Source organism: Pyxicephalus adspersus, chromosome 1 (assembly GCF_032062135.1).
Source record: "Pyxicephalus adspersus chromosome 1, UCB_Pads_2.0, whole genome shotgun sequence".
In the NCBI taxonomy this organism is placed as follows: Eukaryota; Metazoa; Chordata; class Amphibia; order Anura; family Pyxicephalidae; genus Pyxicephalus; species Pyxicephalus adspersus.
This window is the reverse complement of record NC_092858.1, coordinates 156405081-156428213: the sequence shown is the minus strand read 5'-3', so window position 1 is coordinate 156428213 and position 23133 is coordinate 156405081. Positions and strand designations below refer to the sequence as shown.

The 23133-nt window shown below is 36.5% G+C and overlaps 1 protein-coding gene across 1 annotated transcript in view; it reads right to left on the bottom strand.

Moving 5' to 3' along the window:
* GBE1 (1,4-alpha-glucan branching enzyme 1) overlaps positions 1-23133 on the bottom strand; it is a 98489-nt gene that overhangs the window by 20893 nt on the left and 54463 nt on the right. Inside the window, exons 7-12 of the mRNA XM_072431969.1 lie at positions 22583-22673; positions 22190-22399; positions 9851-9966; positions 7358-7485; positions 2131-2229; positions 1929-2039 (exon numbers count right to left, since the gene is read on the bottom strand). Of these exons, the coding sequence (XP_072288070.1) occupies positions 1929-2039; positions 2131-2229; positions 7358-7485; positions 9851-9966; positions 22190-22399; positions 22583-22673 (755 nt within the window). The remainder of the gene's footprint in view (positions 1-1928; positions 2040-2130; positions 2230-7357; positions 7486-9850; positions 9967-22189; positions 22400-22582; positions 22674-23133) is intronic.

Genomic DNA, 23133 nt, shown 5'->3' with positions numbered 1-23133 from the left:
TCTTTTGTCCAGCTGCAGCTCTAAAGCATCATCACGTACAAAGCAGGTGCAGCAGACCTACATTGTTGGAGAGATCATGGAGGGCCTGTCCAAATTTCAGAGTATTGAACGGAGGAGGTGATCAGCAGTTGTTGGGGTTGAAAAAAAATTAGGTAAAGTTTATCTGCATATTAATTATCCCCCCAAAAATTAGCAGGTAATCCTTATAGTCCTTATTGTTTGAAGACAAACATGAACCATTGTTACAAATATTTTCCATTAACATCATTTCTCACAAAGCTTCCTTGCCATAAACACTGCACTAAACAAAAACCTCAGTCTATATTAATGAGGAGACATTTTCTTTAAACCGACTAAACTTTAAATATTTATCTCATCTCCTATTCAAATATGAATGTGATGAACAAATCTGATATAAAAATCACACAACTTTGTATCAGTTATTTGGTATTCAGGAGGGGTGGGAAGTATGAAGCTTAAATGGCTCATTATGCAGTTTTATAATTATGAAAGCTTTAGCTCTATAATATGCATGCTGTCATCGACTCAAAGCCACAGGCTCCTGTAATTAGTGCAGCAAAAAAAAAAAAATCTAGGCGACAGAAGAAGAACAATGTTCAATATTAATACTTGGACAATGGCCAGTGAGTTCCAGATAGGGTGGAAACACATTATTATATAAACTATATTGAATGAGATACGTATCTGGAATGCAGCCAAAGACAGGTTAAATATTGATATGATTAAAAACAGAAAATGTACAACCACTTTAGAATTGACTGTCCTACATAAGCAATTTGTACAACAAGGACATTTGATTGACATGAAAAGAATAACATTGTTACAGACAAAAGATAAATGAAAGGGAATGGTTGCTATGTTTATTAACTAGACATTGGTCTCCAAAGTCAACTATGAAAAGCCCAGTTTTCATAGTTTCATAGGCAAAGCAAACTAGCTGCTTTATGTTACAAATTTGAGGAAATCCTGGTCCTCATACTATCACAGTGACAACATTTTACCAGAGAAAAAATGAGAGAAATCTGCAATAAAAAGCTGTCTGTGTTGTTGAAAGAACAGTCAGGTCAAACAACTATCAGCAAGACAGAAAAACTGTCAGAATTGACCTGATTTTTTTAAGCTCTCCAAGACTGGAGAGACTACACCTCTTTCATCAGTGAAGCTAGTTGATCCAGCAAACCTGGAATGGACTTGGCCCAGCATTCAAAACATTTGCTAGCAAATTCCAGGTTTGCTGGATCACCCAGCTTCACTGGTATTGAGTCCAATACAAAGAAATATATATATATATATATATATATTTTTATGCTGCTGTACAGTTATATTACAAGTTAAACTATAGTTTTTATCTTTTTTTAAAGTTAATTATTAAATTTATTAACTATTGGACATATTTTGGTGAGTTTTGCCTAAGAATTATAGCCTACAACGTAAAACAAATTTCCATGCAAAAAAATGTTAACACTTTTTGCACGGAAATTTGTACAGAGTACCCCCCCGCTAGGGAGCTAAAGGTTTAATCCAACATGCTTAAAGTTGACGCTAAAGTTTGGAACAAAATCCTTGTAGAACCCCCTTCTAGTCCACATAATAAGACTAGCTGCCACACACTCTTCTTAGCCTTCCTCCAAGCAGAACCGTATTTAATGACTATACCCATCATCCACAAATCCACACCAACGCCCCAAAGACTTAGATTTACTTGTTCTCACTTAGCAGAAGCAGCATCCAATTTAAGTCCATGGAATGTGTGTAGATGTGGGTAGCTCCATAAAAGGCTTTACAACTGCTTTCACTCTATAGAAGTCAATAGGAATGCCAAAGCTTAATGCTGCATAGAAGAAGGTATACTTCAATGTAAAGTATAAACTTTTTGATTTACATTTTAAAAAGAATATATACATTACTTGATCATGACTCTCGGCATAGGCTATGCACTTTTCATTGTATCTTCTGTTTGTGAGTGTATATACTATATTTCCCATATTCCAATCCTCATCTTTCAGCTCTTTTAGAATCTGAAAAAAAAGAAAGTGATTGCCTATACTGTAAAATAACTGGTTAGCACGAATTTCATTTCATTTATAAAATGGAATGTGAGGTGCTTACCTGGATCCATTTATCAGGCACTGCCATTGCTAGGCGGTAGTCAAAGCCGCCACCTCCCTGGGATGTTGGGCAGCAAAGCGCTGGCATCCCAGAGACATCCTGAACAAAAAACAAATTCCTGGATTATAGCAAAATACTTAAATGAATTAGAAATCGCTAAGAGCTGGGGAAAACAGGCAACTTTCAGAAACCAAAAACTGTGAAAATACTTTCTATTTATTGATTTAGGTTGTATGGATCTACCTAAATCATATTTAGTTCAATAACCTAGAATATTGACCTTTTTATTGTAATACACAGGATATTAACAAAATCAAGTGCTACATTTTTGTCTGGTTTAAAATGCATGGCAAGTAATGATTTCTATAGCAAGACCAAACATACTTTCTATGTTTATTATACTGCACAAAAACATATAATTGTAAACTCTACATCTGAAAATAACAGTAAACAATACATCTAAAAAGAAGGAGAGCAAATAACCATAAATGCCTTCTAGCACAAAGCTGTTGGGTATATTATTAAGTACCCATTCTTTTTTGAACTATGAAATATGAAAGACAAATCTGTACACCAAGGGGGGGGGGGCACGTCAGACCACCAACTGCAAACCAGCAAAGCATTAGATAACATCATCTTTCTCCCAACAAATTATGATAAAGGCAATGTCTGCCTTTCAATAACTACACCCTCAGGGGAAAAAGAAGATGCATGATAGAAAAAGTTCATTTGTCTCCAGAAAACATGATTGAAATTGTAATGCACTACAAAAACTAAAGTGTTCTGAAGCATAAAGCAAACTTTTTCAGAGATCCACAATGGGAGATAATTTTTGGTCTCGTTACAAAGGTATGTCCTCTTTGTGATTTATTTAATGACCTAGAATGACTTCCTCACTCAAACTTTTCACACGCAGGGGTCCAAGACTTTTCTAGAGCCGCCTTGACTCTCTGAAATGATCTTCCTCATCTTATCCGGCTTGCTCCTACTTTCTGCTTCTTTAAAAGGAGCACTTACAACCCAATTTTTCAAAATTGATTACCCGTCTTCTTCTGTCTTCTAAACTCTCACTACTTACCCACCCTTCCACATCTCCCCTTTTTGAGTGATATTTCTCCCACCTCCTAGATTGTAAGCTTTTCAGGGCAGGGTCCTTGCCTCCTCCTGTGTCACTGTCTGTATCTGTCTGTCATTTTCAACCCCTATTTAATATACAGAGCTGTGTAATATGTGGGCGCTATATAAATTCTATTTATTATTAAATCATAATTTTCTAAATTAAACTATGGGATTCAGAACCACCCATGTTGCACAGTTTTCTAAGGGGCAATCTGCAGCTCACAATTCCAAATAGTCAACATGATCATGCTTTGGGGAGTTTCTAAATTACTGACCATATTCTCTCTTCTGTTGGGTTCTGCTGCAAACCATTGGTTTAAGGTCTGTTTATTGGGGACAGGAACAGAAGTTTATTATAGTTTATGTGTACCCACTACCAACCTGAGCTGGGTGTATGGGATGTGCAAATATGCTCATTTTAATATTTTTTTTGCTTACTAATGGTCAATTCATAAAGCAAGGAATCTGATTTTTCTCTGGAGGAGAATCCTCCAGATTCATGTGTTTCAATGGCAGTAACCGATTCTTCAGTGAGGAATGTTTTAGTGAAAGTCAGATTCACTGCTTTATAAGTATAACTCTAAGTAATTCAACTCTATATTTTGTGACAGATCTTAGATAACCTATAAAGCTCAACGATATTTCTTTTAAAGTGGGGCATCAAAAGGGTACACTTGGGGTAAGGCTTATAAATCAGATAAATACTGGAATAAAGACTACTTTGTAAGTATATAATTCTTTACATGTTTTAGCTTGTACATTTTTTATATCATTAAAGCCTGAAAGGGTGCTGCTTACAAAGAGACATAATATGTGCCTATATTTTTATTGTTACATGGGACACGTTTCCTACACTACAGCATGAACATTCAAAGCAACTTATTCAGTTCTGTGTGATTTGCAATAATCCCATAATGCTGTCATTACTCATCAATTCTTTCATTGCATCCTATTTTCAGCTTGCCATATGAATTCAACAACCAGCATATCCTGATAGATAATTTCCCCAAAAGACTACTTTTAGGAAAATTAATATTTCCTGCTTGCACAGCAAGAACATCAAAACGGTTTCCAGATTTTTTTTCTCTCTTCCGCAAAGCTTTAGCAGTAGGAAACAAGGTTATTTCAATGACCATTGATTTCAGACATTATATAGTATCTTACCCAGCATGAGAAAATTAAAATGTTATGGTTGCCAGTGTACAATTCAAATAATGTGTACAGATTTTTGCTTTTTGTTTTTCCATGACTACCATTTATCAAGGGCACATCTGGAAATGCATTTATTATGTAGTTATCTACCTAACTAACAGTAAAATAAAAATCATTTTACTTTCTTATGTACCTACTATTTAATCTTCAGAAACTACAAAAGGAATTACAGGCCAGTTAAAATGGCACTATGCCACCACATCAAAATGGATTCAACATCCGTTGCCCTTGATTTTACAAGTGATCTACTTTAGTGCATATATCCTAAGGATAATAATAAATGATCATAAGGTGGATAAATCTGTATAGCTTTGATGTACTTCCTGCTTATATCTATGTATATATATATATATATATATATATATATATATATATATATATATATATATAGATATATACACACATACACAGGACTATAGCAAGACTCTTTATATGTGAACAGAAATCAGCATTTTAATTAATCTCCAGCTGATGGAAACAACACAGATTAAAGTTCTAAGTGTATTAGGGAATTGTTTAATGTATTCTTATAAAAATAAATAAGGTAAGCACTTGTGATGTGGAAATAGTCTCCTACAATCCTGTAAAATATACAGTCATTGCTCATTTGGATGCAGCTTTGCAAATCCAAATGAGTCTGAGATCAAACTCTGCATGATAGCATTGCATGGTTTGAGATTTTGAGTGAATTTGCATGGACATCATCCCCTGGGAAGATTGGCAACTGTGTTGCAAGTTTTCCACTTGTGAATAATCTCGTTGTAGTATTATGGATTAATTTGCAAACGTTTTATAATCCTTCCCAGATTGATGGGCAACAACAACTGCCTCTCAAAGAACACTATTGATGCCTTTGTAGTTGCCATTTTGTTAACACATGAATGCAACCGACAAGGAAAGAGCCAAAATCCTCTGCTTTTAATGTGGTGGTCACACTTGCTGATAATCATCAAATCAAGTAATTTTGAATGATTACACTCTTAATGGCTTAGTCTTTGTTAAATAAAAAGAGAGACAGGGTAATATGCCAAGCGTTGTTCACCTGGGGTTATATTTCACCTATTTCAGGCCCTGCTAAGAACCAGATAATTTTTTTTTATGCAAAAGAAACATTGAATAAACCTATATTTTTTTCAAATCTGACTGTGGCATGTGAATTTTTAAAATAAAGGAAGTAATTGAGAAAAATAAATATTCTTAATTGCATGTCTTTCTGTAAATAATAGAGGATTTGTGTCTATACGTCTATACCCCTATACAAACTTACTATTACAGCACATTATAGAAGGTTATCCTTTTTTAATTAAAATTAAATTAGCTACAGGTAGTCCCCGGGTTACATACGAGATAGGGATGGTAGGTTTGTTCTAAAGTTGAATTTATAAGGAAATCGAAACAGGTACATTGCGATTACGACAGATGTTTGTCTCAAATATTTTTAGGCAGCATGGTATCAGTTACTACTAAAAACACTCACTGTGAGAAAATCACTAACAAAGCAAAAAAAAAAAAAAAAAAAAAGCTTTATGGAGCCTGGACTTTCATTAAAGAGGAAATAAACTCAAAAATGAAAAAAAAAAAACACAAAGCGCCAGAAAAAAAAAACACTTACCTTTAATCCCGTAGGGCACTACTAGTCCGATCACTCCGGGGGTGTTCGGCATCTGGTCCTGCGTCGTCCCAACATCTGTCCCAGAGCCGGCACTCCAGGCCCTGCCATCTTCGTCTTCATTTCTGGGTTCTTCATCCTACGTCACCCGACCCAGGCGCGAGATCGGATGACTTAGGATGAGTAAAAAAGATTGGGAAAAAAAAAAAAAAGAGATTGGCAAATTTCTCTTTCAGCAAAAAGGCTCCTGACTTAGGTATCCCGGGGGGCTTTGCGCTCCCTAGGTAAAAAAGGGTGTTGCACCTAAAAAAACAAAAAAAAATAAAAAATAATTTTTACCCTACATTAAGGGGTTCTCTACACTTTTAAGTAAAGTGAAAATTTTGAGTATTGATACACTAACTTCTGAAGCAAGCTGTGCTTTGATATGCAAAAAGAAACAACTGCAGAGTTTGGTAATTAAAGAGTTACAAGAGGCTGCAAAAAGAGCTCACCCCCTAAAATCACCCACAACCTCAGCCCTGTTTAGCAAATTATTTCTTCTGCAAGTCATGCAAACTGCCCCTCTCCCCTATCCAGCCTCCGTCCTGCACAGGAGTGAGCAGGGAAGCCCTGTACATATCTAGGAGGTGTCTGTATGTCGGAAGTCCTTAACCCGGGGACTACCTGTAAATAATGGCCTGCAGCAAGTCTAATACACATCAAGGATTGAAATACTGCATTCGACCTACGTACTCAATTTAATTACCGTATTTTCCGGCGTATAAGACGACTTTTTAACCCCGAAAAATCTGTGCCAAAGTCGGGGGTCGTTTTATACGCCGGGTACTTACCTGCAGCTTGCCTGCAGATTGGCTCTCCAGTAGAGCCTGGATTGGCTCTCCAGTAGAGCCTGGATTGGCTCTCCACTAGAACACGCCCATTCATTAAGAAGGAGCGCGCTTATTCATTCCTTAGAACTAGTACTGTACTGTTCCCTCTGCCTCTCACTTCTCGCACAATAGCGAGATCTGACAGGCAGAACGAACAGTACAATACTGGGCGTATTAGACGACCCCCAACTGATTGGTTAGAGTGGTCTGCCAAATAATTGGCAGAGGACTCTAACCAATCAGTTGGGGGTCGTCTTATACGCCGGAAAATACGGTACATGTTAGACAACGTAATATAGTCAAGTTTCTGAAGAGAAAAAGAAATGTATCCACTTGTTACATTTTCTTGTTTTATAGTCACATGCAGCTATTAAACTGCATTATATTGTCATGTAATAAAAAGCCTTCAACCTACCTCAGCTATTGTGATGCATTCTGGGAAGAGGGAATGAACCATGTGATTTGCCAGCATAATGTACACAAGGGAGTCTTCATCTACTTGCAAACCAAAATACTCATTATAATCACCCGTGAATCCACATCCTAGAAGGCAAATATTATCATTATTCATCTTTGACATCATGTTTAGCTGTCATACTTAAAATCATTTCAACAGGGAAAAAAACTTAAAACATGATTTTTTTTAATAAAAAATACTAATATCTGTTGAGAATAACTGACATGTACGCCCCTTATAGTATAAAATAATAAAATATGGGCCGATTTCCCATCCAACACAACAACCCAATGTATATATACTGATGAACACACAGGTCATATAAACAACCACTATATAGTAAAAATTAAAGAAAGTTTGATTATTGGAGTCAGCAACTATATGAAACCTTCTTTAAAATAGAACTAGCCTCTATGTGTTATCTCATGTTAAAGAAAATTATTCATGTTTTTACAATCACTCAAATTATATACACTTTTATTTTGTTGTTCTTGTTTCTTAAAGATCATTTTGTTACACGCTGGTGTTCTGATGATCTCTTGGGCGCCCAGAGTGTTTTTGCTAGAAGCACACTTCAGTCTAGCATGAAAATGGGATTCTGTGTTTAAATGGACTCATGGGACACAATGTACCTACTGACTGGCATTCTGAGCAAACCAACTGGTGTCTTTGCTTTGCACAGAACCCACCTCATCATTAACTTTAGCATATATTGAAAAAGAGGGAGAGTTCATTTTTGTACTAAACTCAAAAAATGTACTATGTTGTAGTTATAAGTCCATGGAAATGGTGGCTGCATTAGTGTTCTTTTTTTTTATTTTAGCAAGTACAGAGAATACTTGTTGATCCTGTCAGAAATGCAGTGTCACTTTCTGGAGGCTTAAAAGAAAGTTCACTCAGCCTTGAACTACTAGCTTTATTAGTAATGTAATGGAGATGAACAAAAGCCAACATGTTTGAAATCCAGCCAGGGAGGCTACAGTGAATTTTTCCAAAGATACACTGTGTTATTTGAAGTATGGAGGAAAAGGTAAAAAAGGCTTGATAAAAACAATAATGCAGGCTTCTTAGCCATGGACTGGTAAGCTGCAATATTGATTACGCCTTTGTTTTGGGTTTTATGTAAGCTTTACATTAGCCTAAAATAAATGCATACTATGCAATGCTCAAGTTAACGTTTTAATGTATTCAGAATTTCCCTTTGCAAGGCCTTCATTTTTATGTATTTTACAAGGATGCACTCATGTCATTCTGGATTTAGATGCTGACTAAGGGTGGCAAAATCCTGTTACCCGTAGAAGTAGCCAGGATGTTCTTGGCTGTGTTTATCTATAGTGACTCACAAAGCTCAGCTTACTGCTACAACCTCTCAATCTGTCTCTTGCCAAAAAGTTACATGAAGTTTGTGTAAATGATCACTGGAACTAGGGGCACTGAAGGAATACTTCCTCTCCTGTCTGCAGAAGGCTTACAGGACTATGGATCTTCTATTATAAGGAACGTTGGCAGATGACACTAGGCACATACATATACTCAAAAAACAGCTGTAAAACCCAAATTAAACAACAAAAAAAAAAGGACACTTAATTCTTGAATCAAATGTACTCAGTCTCTTTGTTCTTCATTCTGCATAAATAACTGTACATTCAGTTATTTAATATATGCAAAAGACGTCTGTTTCTGCTGTGTCTACATTTACTTGCAGAGACTCCAAAGAGCCCCTGTGTAGCCACTGCCAGCTCCCCAGGGACCATTAGAAGATGTGACGGAATGCAAGGTTAGACAAGCAGAACAGAGAAAAATACAAACAAAACCAAATCACAGGGCATTTACACACATGCATGATACATAAGCTCCCAGAAACATCATCAGGTAGCAATTATGCACCCTACAGGACACCTACCCATCCCTTGTCCAAACTAGGGGTGAAATAGATGACAAGAATATAGGTGATAAGTATATCACAAGGAGAGAGCACAAAAAGTTATCAGCTCACAAGATATCAGACAGGTTCAAGTATTTTATCAAAAAGATATAATAAAATGCTCTAGAAGGAATTTTTAATAAAGATTCCAAAAAGATAATGAATTGTTAAGGTATGCATAGCCTTTACGTTTTAAAAAATACCATTGCATTTAAATTCACAATGGTTCTCATGTTAGTTTAATTCAGGACAATCTGCAGGAAGGGAACACCATCAACGACATGATTTCAGCAAGCTACTTAAGATAAATGCCAGGATGATGGATATAAATGCAATACAAAATTGTCACGCTTGACTGCAGTGTATTTTCAGGTGAAGTACATCAAAAAAGTGCCTACAGATACTACACTTCATTTAATAAATCCTTACAAAGTATCAATGTTATTTTACCGTCATCCGGAGTAGGAAAAATAGGATTGCTAAAGGAAATAAAAAATAAACGTTTTCCTCTGAAACAATATACTTACCAATCCCATGGTGGTGGTAAAGCATAGAAGTAACCCCATCAAATCTAAAACCATCAAAACCATATTCTTCAATCCACCAACGAAGGTTAGACAGGAGAAATCGCAGAACTTCCCAGCTATTAAGGGTACAAAAAAAAGAAAAATTAAAGAAATGGAAAAAAATGCATTAAAATAAAACAGAATCTACATTATATTTCCTATACAATACAAAATTCAACATTTTAAACAGAATATACTTGGCAGCGTCCCAGGTTTGAATCTCAGCTCTGGATTCCTCCCACATTACAATAAACATGCAATTAGGTTAATTGTCTTCTCCCCCCCGCCTCCCCCCAAAAAAAATGTTTTTACCTGTCTATATGAATTAAAATAAAAATATAAACTATAACTATTAAAATATAAATACTGTGTAATATTATTATTATTAAAAACAATGTTAATACCAGAGAGATTGAATGGTTACCATTGAGGTTCCTAAACTTGTGTACCAAGGCCATTTTATCAGTTTGCATCCAGAGGTCATTTTATTTTTTCCTATATCCTATATGTTTGAGACCACAACATTTAAAGCAAACGGATAACATATAAATAAAAGGACAAATGTCTAAAAAAATGGGCCTCAGTGGTTGAATTTTATACAGTTCCAACACTTTCTGGTTGTATGGTGTACCAACTGCAGTGTGCAGTGTCTGTTCACACTCAATCTGCTGCTATGATAGTCTATTTAATAATAAAGTCACCATGACAGGAATATCCATACTGTCTATATGGTTATAAAACTATCTTATAAACATAAGCGAGAAACGTTTACTCACCTTTTTGGTGGCCCGTATATCTTACATTTTCCTCCTTCCATGACCACCACCTCACACATTTTTGTCTGTAAAATGCCTCTCCTCCTGTGTGCTGTGATCCCACCATCTGACCCCTACATTACTACAAAACTTAGCAGTGCCATAGGGCTGAAGGATGGAACCACAGCGTACAATTGAAGCCATTGCTGAAATGTACAGTTGCTTGAGATGATTGAAGGGGATAGATGACTCTGGATTCCCCCCAGTTTCCTTAACAGCACTCAGTACAGTTTCAATTTGTTTGAGTGTAAGGTGTCTGAAAAGACGGTTGCAAACATCTGCCCATCAAGGGATTCAACAGTTTTCCTGGATTATGAGTACCTGAATCTGGAACTCAAATGCACACTATGGAGCTGATTTATTAAAGATCTCCAAGGCTGGAGAGGATACACCCATCGGTGAAGTTGGGTAATCCAGCAAAAATTAAATGAATCTGGCCCAGGTTTCAAAACATCTGCTAGAATGAAATCCATTCCAGGTTTGCTGGATCACCCAGCTTCACTGATGAAAGTGTATCCCCATCCAGCCTTGGAGAGGTTTAATAAATCAGGCCCTATATGTTGCATATATTAAACTGCAGATATAAGTTTTTTTCTAGTATAAACCAAGATAAAAACTGTATACATGGCCTTATCACCTTTATCAGAGTTGGAAAAATGGGAAATATTTTATGTGGACTTGGTAATAAGAATGTAGTGACTATATAAGAATGTGTGTTAAGTAGGCAAAAGCTCATCTGTAATAGGTTGTTGCAGCTGCTTGAAGACTTTTTTAAAGGTTGCAGAGCTGTAACAGAAAGTAGGTAGCAGACACAGGCTGCCTTAAAAGTAAGTAAAACTCAAGAGACCTTCATCTTAATTTAGGCAACTGACAGGGTCACTTTAGATTACCTGTTTATTCTTTTTACCTCTCTTTCCTATCATTCACAATCCCCACCTTCCCTCTAGCAAGTAACTTTACTTCCTCACTTGGCGGCTAATATTAACCAAAGTTAAATTAATGTTCATTTTGGCATTTCCAACCTTGACAGATTCTCAGAAGTTTTTGCTTTCATTTTCAAAATGTCATTGTATTTTGTGAGGTGTGCTATGAAACGTGTAGGCATACCGTTACTTGAAAGATCCTTCTTATAAAACAATTACTTCTTTTTTTTTCCCCTTCCATTTAAGTGCATAGCCCATCAGCAGCGAGCACCATATTGCCATGGGCTTAAAACTAAAGATAATCATTTAAAGTAGAGGAGTTAAAAGTAAATCTTGGATGGGCTGTGTATTGCGAAACGAGAAAAGAATATTAGGTTTTATACGGCAATAATCTGGTTGCAAAATCTGTTCCCCATCAGCGATTAGCGGCTTCTTTTCTAGAATATTAATTAATAAAATGATGAAATGCAAGGTGACATTGAATATAATAGTACCATGTTATGCCAAAATGTGACAATTTTATGGCTTATATTCATAGCCTATAATGTATAAGTATTACTTCTCAGATGTTTAACGTATAGAAATATTGAATATTTTTTATGAAACGCAAACCATATGAGGTTTTTGAAGGTCTTGCAATAAAGTAAAAAGTCTTTGTGTGCCTAGGTAGCAGCTGTTTTTAATTCGTAGACATTTTACCTGTATAAACCACACATAATAGGTAAAAATTTAAACAATTATCTCAAATTAGCTTTCAATCAACCTAAATTTGCCTAAAGTGTTTCAAAGGTGACCATGCTGAAGTGAAAGCACCTTTCAATGCTTACCAGTACTTGATTTAGTTTTTATCTTGTTCCTATGTGAGTCTGCTGGAATTTTAGGCAAAGGATGGTTAAGGAACCTTGTCTTCTGCTAAAAATTCAAATAAAAAGCCAGGGGGTATTCACTGCCTATTAGAATTGTGGCAGCTGATTATAAAGAGGATAAAGCTAAGCAGTAGGAGGTCAAAAAAGTTTTATGGACCTGGACTGAAACCAAGGCGTGCTGCAAAGCCTGGGCTTTAGGCTACATACACGTCAGATGATTCTCATTCAATAATCGCCTCAGGGCTGATATCAGACAAGAATCTGGCGTCTGTAGAGCATTCGACGTCCGTTGTTCTGTAGCTCATCCTGGCAGATTCATGGATGACGAACGACTGTAATGAAAGTGAAAGGGGCAGGGCGAAGCGGGGTACCACCCTGTCGTTGTCCCTCTCCCCTCTCCATAGAGCAGAATGGAGCCGTATGTACAGCACTCGCTCATGCATTGTGCAGTCTTTAGTCGTTGGAAGCGATCGTAAAAGATCCCTTCCAATGACAAATATTGCACGTGTGTAACCAGCCTAAGGCTCTACAGATTTAAAGACAAAACACAGGTAAATTGCAGCTTAGTACTTTATTGTACTTTATTAAGATAAAATATAAATTGAAGTTGTCACTACTAAAGTGCTACAATATACACTAACCAGACCCTGATGCCAGTTCACTGATTGGCCTTCTCTTGACCACTTTTGGTAGGTACACACCACTAAATACTGGAAAAAACCCACATGCCCTGCCCATTTTTCCCAATTTCAACACATCCCCTCAGGAGCGGACTGTTATTTTAACGCCCAATATATCTCACTAAATGACAAGTCCCTCTGTAACAAAGTTAACAATGTTTAGTTCATCTCCCAGTAAAATTGATGGTTTGATAACTGGTGTATAAATTTCATTGTCCCCTGTTGGGATTTCCCTTCATGCCCTGTCTGATGCAGAACAGGAAGTTTGAGGAAACCTCCAAATGGAATATATGAGGAAAATGATCTTCTTCTGAACAGAAGTCTCAAGAACAGGCATACCCATTAAAAATATTTTTTTAGTTAACTTGTATTTCGGTGACAACTGTCCAATTTAAGAATTCCTATTGTTTTCTGCTCCATCGACAATGCAGAAAGAAGTTATGGAAAAAGGATTACTATTTTTTAACCATTTACACACAATTGAAAACAAAAAAAAACAAAATTAGTTTTGGTGTTAGGGCCTTTGGAAGCCCCTTGATTTCACTGCCAAGTATATGATTGGAGTTTGATATGTCCTGTTTATGGTTTTTGTGGCAGCCATATAACTGAACACAATTTTTGGTGAACATGGTTTTGCGTCAAAGCAAATTTCTTTTTTCCTTTTGGTACACATTTAATAAAGGTTAATCTATCAGAATGCCGAAAAGAGCATTTTTTTTCAGTAAAATACCTGCACTATTTTCCCCAGTTTATGAAAGTAATGATCAACTCACAAGCCACCACTTTTATGAATGACTACCAGTTCATGACCAACACTTACAAAATCAAACATAATAGACCATTTAAAAACCTATGAGCACTGTCAATATCATTAGGTGGTAATCAGCAAACACACAGGTCTGCCACTTTTGCAGCAATTGTCACTTTTTGAACAGTAGTGGTCGCAATGAAAGGTAATAGACCACATGAACTACTTCTAACATGGCGGTCCGTTACTCTATTCAAGAGAATAGATTTTCTAAAATCACCTGTATGTAAATATTATTGAAATTTAAAAACGGATTACTATTATTTAAAATATGATTGCCTTTTAGTTGGCATTATAAACATGGTGATCAGATATGAAACAATAAACATGAACAATAAAGTGGCAATCTGCTGTCAGATTACAACTTCTTTATAAAAAAAGGCTCCCATGTGTCCTGTGGATTTCCCCCAAAAAGTTTTTCTAGCTGTTCTGCATAGATGGATTCTTTATTATCTTTTGGCTTCATCTCAGCTGGCTGCATAGTTTAAAGTTCATAGGCGTGCTACATTTCCCTGTTGGTATATAGGGGAGCAAGCAATGTGACCCCATCTAGTCATTCACATTTGATTGAAAGCTGCACTTAGTAAGACAGGTAATAATAGGCTGAAGAAGGGAAGATTTGGTGGTGGAACTGCCCTATTACAAGCCTGATTCCTGTCAAAGAAACAACATTTCCTACATAGAATTACATCAGCCACATTCTACGAATGCTCAAGAACAGAGTCAGAAAGATTATATGGGAATAATATGAAATATAAATAATGCTGGGGGAAACACAGATTTGTAAGGATGTATGCAAGCATAATTTTACCTTGTAATTTTAATTTACTTTAAAAAGATGCTTAGAGCTGTGCTAGTCCCTCCCTCCAATGTGTATTTGTGTCTTCTATTATTATCCCTGAATAAACATAGCGGTGCTCCCCAGCCGCTTTTAGCTGGGCGCACCACCTTGAATTTTTCAGTAAACACCCGGCTGTTTTTGGGGGGTTATTGAAGAGTTGGGTCACAATACAAGGGTTGCCACCCACCTACAATTTCTTCCCACTCGGCTTAAACAAAAATTCTGTGTTGAACACTGCATAGCATCTAAATAATCAATGCTAATCACATTTTCTTTCCTTAGCATACAAAGGAAAAGACAGCTAAAACCTCAACCAAACAATAAAACAGTAAACCTATCCAGAAACATTACTTTATTTGTATTCAAAGTGTTCTAAAACTGCAATTGCTAAGCTGAACACAAGTAAAGCAAATGTAAAATCAAAGAAAATGACAGTTAAAATGCAGAAACAGATACATTTATCTCTGCAACATCTAGGGCGATAAACCCACTCTATCTGCCGAGACACGACCATCATTATTTTTACAATGTGCGTAACAGTAAAAAAAATATGTTACAGTAACTGTTTAATGAGCATGTGTGGTGACAGCGCACAGAAGAAAAATATATTTTCCATCATGCAGCTAATTTTATGGCCGCGTTTTGTTTGGCACAGTCACTTCAACAATACATTGGCAAATTAAATTGATAAAGATCCTATGGATTTGCTAAAATGAGATAGCAGGAGGCTATCACCAATGGGGTGGATTGCAGGTATTCTCATAAATAGAAAAGCAGCATGTAGAACACTGGGGCTCGGTTGAGTAGATTATTTTTAAATTCAATAGGATTATCATTTGTGAAGAGTAAACTCTTATTGTCAGTCCAGCTAGAGCTGTGTGAACGTAAGTGAAAGATGCAATGTATTGATTAAATATACTGTAGATAGGACTGGCTGTACCAAGGCACAGGAAAAAATAAACTGGCCTGGATTAAGTGGGTTAATGCTGTAAATATACAAGTGCTACTTTTGCTTGAAATAAGTTCTTCTAAAGATGGCCTTATACAAACAAATCTCTTGTTAAGGGGGATTTAGAGGAAAAACATTCTATTTTCCTTTACAAGCTAAGCAATAAGCAAGAAGCCTACATAGCGTAGGCTGATTTTAGCATCGCCTGCTGGTGAAATCTGGTTCTGCAACAAAAACTGCATATAAGGGAGTTCCCTTGGGAAATTGGAATAATTTAATGGCGAGTCTTCAGTCTGGTAATTTAATTACTAAAAGAGAAAAAAATGTTACTAGTGGGACAGTAGAGAATGTGGGGCCCTAATTTTAGTGAAAACTGTGGCAGCAATCATTTTTTCTTTCTTGAAAATTATCCTTAAAAAGAAATTTGTAATTACCTCAAAAAATATTTACACATGGGTCCGAATTCAGTAGTGCAGCACTGTTGCCACACCATTACAAGAACTGCATTAGGTCGACTTAACTGGCAGGATCAGTGGGTATTTGTTGACCTTTGCAGGGTGAACAAGTGAAAACTAAGTGCAAATTAACTTATAAATAATTGCTGCTGTTTTATAAGGTGGTTAAACTTTAACTTCCTTTCTCAAAAGAAGCTCAGTCACTTTTTTTTGCTCAATGTAGACCATGGGAGCAAGGAAGAATTCACATTTTTTTTTAGGATAGCTTTCCTTACTTGGGAGCACTCGTATTTGGCGATTTTCCTCAAAACTTCTACATGGAGAAAGTTTATTTATTGCTATATGTCATATTTACTCTCTTGCTTCAACACCCATTGTCACTTACATTGAGACGTCTAAGCATGAATACTTCTAGGTCAGCAACCCCAACCCTACTAACCCACTGAATGCAGGAGGTCAGTTTACTAGCCAGACCACTAGAATCTTCAGAAGGGGAACGACAATGGTTGCCCCAGGTTGGATTCCAACATAATATATTTTGAATAGGGTCTTCAGTAACTGATTGTGCATGGTGTCCTCCATCTATACACTGCATCCAACATAAGGGTCACTCATTTCCCTTACTGCTTTATTTCTGATCCTTCTGGAGCAGTCCTTCTCAACCAGGGTTCCTCTTTAGGTTGCTAGGTGTTCATTGAGCAATGAGCAATTTGTGCCTCTCAGGTCAGTTTAAGTGACAGCAATGATCTTTCTGGCTATCTGTACGGGTTTTCTAAAGGGCCTGTAAATTTTTTCCGAGGGTTCCCTCATGTTAATTATTGCTTCCATGAATAAATCGGTTGCATCTGGTACAGGAATAATAAATTCTAACTGCAACCCAAAAGACTGCAAAACATAGACTTCATTGGGAAATTAAATTAAAAAAGCATGCAAAATAAATCATATATGGGAGTTAAATTATACTATGACCTATACTATTACATGTGTAAGATCCATGATTGAGAAGGGGTAATAAAGTTTTGCATGCACTATATCTGAGATGCTTCTATACATACAAAACTTCTCTGAATTACAATACAAAAAAAAAAAACTGTTGGAAATCAACAACTATCTGCTGTAGCAAAAATCTTCTGCCTTGTAGAATTACAATGAGCAGAAAGAGAATGAAGGGGGGGGGGGGTAGAAAGGAAAGGCCCAATCAATATTTTAGCACATTATAAATGATCTCAGTGCCATAGAATTTAGATGATAGATCAGTAGGCTATCCACTATAAAGCCATCACATATTAATATGTTGTAAATCAGAGGACTAATAAGAAAACATAACTAGGATTTTCTAAAACGAATTACCAATCACTGAAGACATTATGCAGCTATGCTAAAAATCTATAAGCAATTTCTGTGTTGTATCTGACTTGCCAATATGGAATTGGATAAAAGAGATAAGAGGGTGAATGGCACAGGGGACTCAATGTGCTCTGCCATAGATAAAGAGCAACTAGAATTTTAGAGAGAGAAAAAACAAGTAAACGATTCCAATAAAAAGGTATGAATAATCATTTTGTACAGCTGTCATAATAAATCAAATGTATATTTGATGTGCTATGTGCATAGCTGCTTTGACTACGTTTCATACAGTAGGTGATTTCCTTTTCACTCTATGCCGATAACAGAAAATTCCCCCTTGATCAATCACTAAGTTACAGAAAGAATTATTTTTCTAAAGGAGCCCTTAGTATTGTATCAGTAAAAAATACTTACTACAAACTTGCAACAAAGGCATTTTGTAATTTAATGTTATCCCCCTCCTGTTGAGTGCTACTTCCCCCACTGCTTAGATTGTAAGCTCTTCTGGGCAGGGTCCTCTCCTCCTCCCGTGTCACTATTTCTGTCTGCCATTTGCAACCCCTATTTAAAGCGTACCTAAAATCAGAAATTTTTTTACCCTTCTTATGTAAAGATTTTTTTTTTTTTTTAGGTGCAACACTCTTCTTTTTAAAAGGCATGCACCGCCCCCTAATTTGTGATCTAGAGTGAATGGGAGCCTCTTACGTCAGGTATCCTGGGAGGCTCTTGGGTGTTCCCTTCTGCTCATGCCCGAGCATCATGGAGCCTTTTCGCGCAAATAGAAAAATTTGCAGATCTCACGCATGCGCAGTGAGATCGTCAATTTTTTTTATTATTCTACGTCACCCGATATCGCTCCTGGGTCGGGTGACATAGCACCAGGTAGAAAAGGAAAAGATGGTGGCGCTCGGAGCGCTGACTCCGGGACGACGTGGGAACAAATGCAAGCCACCCCAAGATGGATCAGACTGCCCTGCGGGATTAAAGGTTAAGAGTATTTTTTTTTTTTTGACAGTTTTGAGTTTAGTTCGTTTTGTGTACAGAGCTACGTAATATGTTGGCAATATAAATACGGATTTTTAATATTTTATTTCATTATGTCATCTCCTACAACAAAGGAGAGAGAAGAATGTTCTCGTCTTCTTGACAATACATAGCAGAAAAGTTAATAATTTTCCACTCAAACATACAAGGGCCTAACACAGTTATATCATGTAAGACAAAGAAAACCAACTTAAATATAAAAAGTCTGGAGAACACTGAAATTTGTCCATGAATATAAAAATATGAAATTAGGGTATGTTTTGGATGGGAACATTTACAACACAAAATTTCCCAACAAATTCTTAAAGCAGAACTAAAGCTCCACTTTAAAGCTACGTACACACTTCCAATAATTATCGTTGGTAAACGAACGACGAACGATCCTGCACGATATCTGCGAACGATCGTATAGCACCGATCCTGTACATGCAGATAACGACACGATCGTTCGCAGATATTGTACACACAATAGATGCGATCGTTTGAACGATACAGGAAGTGACGTGCACGACAGGAAGTGAGCGAACGTTCGTTCATCACGCATGCTCAGAACATGGACGATCAATGAACGACCGTACACACGATAGATGGTAAACGATCGTCGTCCAATCTGATCCGCCGGTCTGGTCGTTCATTTCCAGCGACTATTCTCGTTCGTCGGCGTCGTTGGTTACTTTTTTTACGAACGATTTTTGACCAATCGATCGTTCGTCGTTCGTTCGTCGTTCATTTCCAACGATAAAAATTGGAAGTGTGTACGCAGCTTTAAAGTTAGTGACCAATCAATCTGGCCGCAATATTTTATAAAGTAATGACCTGGGAAAAAGTATACAGCATGTCTTAATGCACAATATTTTCTGTGTTTTGAATTGGCAATTCAAAGCACTGAAACCAGAGGCTGGCAACCAGCAAACCAGCATTTTCAGAAGGTGGTCGGCAACGGCAAATACTGTGTTTCTTTCAGCTACACTAAAGAGTGAAGACTGTCTAAACTGCATATTTCAATAACTTGTAAATTACAACTCATTTTTTAAAATGACTTTATTGTTTTCCAGAAATGTCACACATATATGCTTCTTTATTTCATCTACAAATACACTAAAAAAAAAAAGAAAAAAGAAAAGAGCATGGTTGTTATCACTGTCAAAAGTATACTGCAGACTGTTTATTCCTTGCTACAAAACAGCTGCATCATATACCAGCGGGCTATTTGTCATCTCACAGTCATTTAGCAAGGAACACCTTAAAAGATTTAGAGATCTTAAATATTTCCAGACAGAATCTAAGCGCCATACGAGATGAGCATCTTCCCCGTAATGTACTTAGGAAGTAATCTCATTATGTGTGCTCTGCTTGACTTACATGCAGATACTAAGTGGTAAAAAAATAAATGAATATAAAAACTGCATCACTTATAGCTGAACAAAACAAACGTTGACAACTTGTGCGCGATGAACAGATTGCTTCTGACAAATATGGAATCATGGAAATATGGGGAAAATCAGCAGGCCATGCTTAAAAAAGAGGTTATCCGAAGTCAGGCAGAGCAAAGGGCTTATTAGGCAGTTTAGAAGTAGATCTAATTCCAAACTAAAGCTAGTTTACTAAAACTCTGTTTATTAAATTTGAAACAAAGTTTTTTTAAATAGTGTATTTACTTTTTTTTACATCCTTTGTTACATCTCAGGGTCATTTATCTGTTGACATGCGTTCTCCTACTCTAAATTCAGCTTCATATCATTACTTTGGACTTGCTCCCCAACAATAAACGGTGGACCACATCCACGCAAGATGTGTCAGCAAAAATTTTTAGTATTACCCTCGTGGGAATGAAATGATGACTCTGGAAGAGCACAACAGTTGTAATCTCAATCTTAAGAAATAAAAAGAAGAAAATGTTTTATTTGCAGTCATGTCTCTGGTTCTTTTAATACTAAATGTCTGCCATAAACTACAGATATTTAGTAGATATAGATATATACAGAAGTTCATCAGGCAGATAAATAAGTTACCAGCAAGCACTTCGGCTTAAGATTTACCTAAACAATCTGTTCAAATTTCCAAGTTTTTACTGTATGACTTGTTTTAGCCTTCTGTTTCCAGAGCTTTCCACATTTTGGAGTCTTCCATATTGGAGTGTTGTGCTTCAATTCAAGACTACTTTACCATATCAATTTTTTCCAAACATTTAAAGAGGTAGCTATATACAGCCTGGGGGATGCAGTGCTTACAAAGCAGGTGTGGAATCCCTGATCAGTTTTTTCTCCATAGGATGAACATTTGGGACCTGTTCACAGAGAGTGCTTTTTCTTAAAGCGGAACTAAAGTAAAAAAAACAAAAAAACACACCCCCTCTGCAGATCCATCAATTCATCAGGTGGTTTCTTCGATCAGGTCCCACGTTGTGCCAGTATCCATCTTTGGCACAGCGCTGCGGGAGCTCCAGGCCCCACCATCTTATTTAGTCTTCTTCCAGGTTCTTCTTCGTACGTCACCTGATCTCGCACTGTGCAGGCACGGGATTAGGTGACATAGATGGGGAAAAAAAATCTCACTGTGCATGCGTGTGACCTGCATTTTTTTTTTCATCCATTAAATTATACAGCATAAAGATAACATTCATAATTTCCATCATTTATTTAAACATTCCTAATAAAAAAAACACCACTTTAACAATGTTCATTATTACAATAAATACTTTTTTTGAAACTTTAGTATAGCATATCTTAACACATTTCACCATTCAGCTTCTTCAGAAGGGGTTTATAAGATTATCCACAATTATATTAGATTATATTTGCAAAATGGATGAGTGACGTAGGCAGCCCGGGAGGCTCTGCACTTCCATTAAGTCTTGTTGTGGCAATCAAGACAAAAAGGGGAGGTGCTGCACCCTTTTTTTTCTAAATCAAATTTTTAAAAATCAAAAAGAGTTGTCTACCCTTTTATGTAAAGGAAAAAAAATTTGCGTTTAGGTCTGCTTTAACAAGTCCTACAAGAAATGCTAAAGACTACGGAGGCTGCTAAGGCACTTATTTTCCTTTAACACTGCAGCGATTACTTGATCAGAATGCTCAAGCTCTGGAGACTTACCCGTTTTTATAAGCTTCCTAATTAAAACTAATAATGCTGAGATTCAGTAAGGATACCTTCAGGTCTGCTTCTGAAAAATGTGGCTGTTAAAATGATCTTGGAAGCCTACTCTGCACAGCTAGGCATTCAGGATTGCATTGGCAAAAAAAAAAACAAAAAAAAAAAAAGCTTGTGTTTTCAAAAGCCTGTACCACCCTTTTATAGGCATTTGCAAGTTTATGGAGACGTTTGGATGGCCAAACGACACAGGAAGCTACATGAAGCTTCTGAACAAAGGCTTGTAGGAGTCTAAAATCTGCAAAAGCATGCACAAAAACAAACACTTTCATTTAAACTTTTTTTTACAAGGCTGGAAAAACAGAGGTTTGAATATGTCCTAATGCAAGAAAGAGAAAAAAAAATGCAAGCTATCGTTAAATGCACATTAAAATTACAAATTACTTCACATATTTATAAAAAAAATTAAGTAAAAAACGTACTTAGAATAGTCAAATAACCTGCTGTCCCAGAGATCATGGTTGCCCCTTGGTCCATCATGGAAAAAGCAAGAATTTGTACCATCAAACTGGTTGAGTCCATCTTCACTGTTCTTTGATGCATGGCTATGTACTACATCCAGCAGCACCAAAATTCCCATAGAGTGAGCAACATCTATCAGTTCTTTTAATTCATCTGGTGTTCCATAGCGACTATAACAATAAAAACATGATATAGAAACAAAGATTTGCATTTTTCTGCAGTTTGTTAAATTTTGTAAATGCATATTTAAAATCAATCAATGATGCAATTGACAGGTCAGGAAAAGTAACCAATTGTTTGTTTGAGCTAAAATGCATTTTTAATGAACAATTTTAAAGTAAAAAGATTTTTACCTTGATGCAGCAAAGAAACTGGTGATTTGGTAACCAAAACTTGCATAGTATGCGTGTTCCATGATAGCCATCATTTGTATGCAGTTATAGCCTGTATGAAATAAAACATTTATCAAATCATTTATTGAACATTTAGATATATACACTATTCAGCCACACATTGAAATTCATCACAGGTGAATAGAATAATATTGATTATCTTGTTACATTGTGCCTGATTAGGGGTGGAATAGATTAGGCAGTAACTAAATAGTCAGTTCATGAAATATGTTAGAAGCAGGAAAAATCGACAAGCGTAGAGATCTAAGAGAATCTGACATAATCCAAATTGTGAAGTATAGACAACTGGGTGCAGGCATCTTCAAAAAGGCAGGTCCTGTTAGGTGTTCTTGACATCCTGGGGTTAGCACCTACCTAGAACATAAAATTCTACATAGCTACTGAGCAGTTTGAATGCCCATGCAGACCTCTGTAAGCCAATAAATGCACTTACAATGAGCACGTAAACTTCAGAATGAGACCATGTGGCAATGGGAAAAGGTGACGTTGTG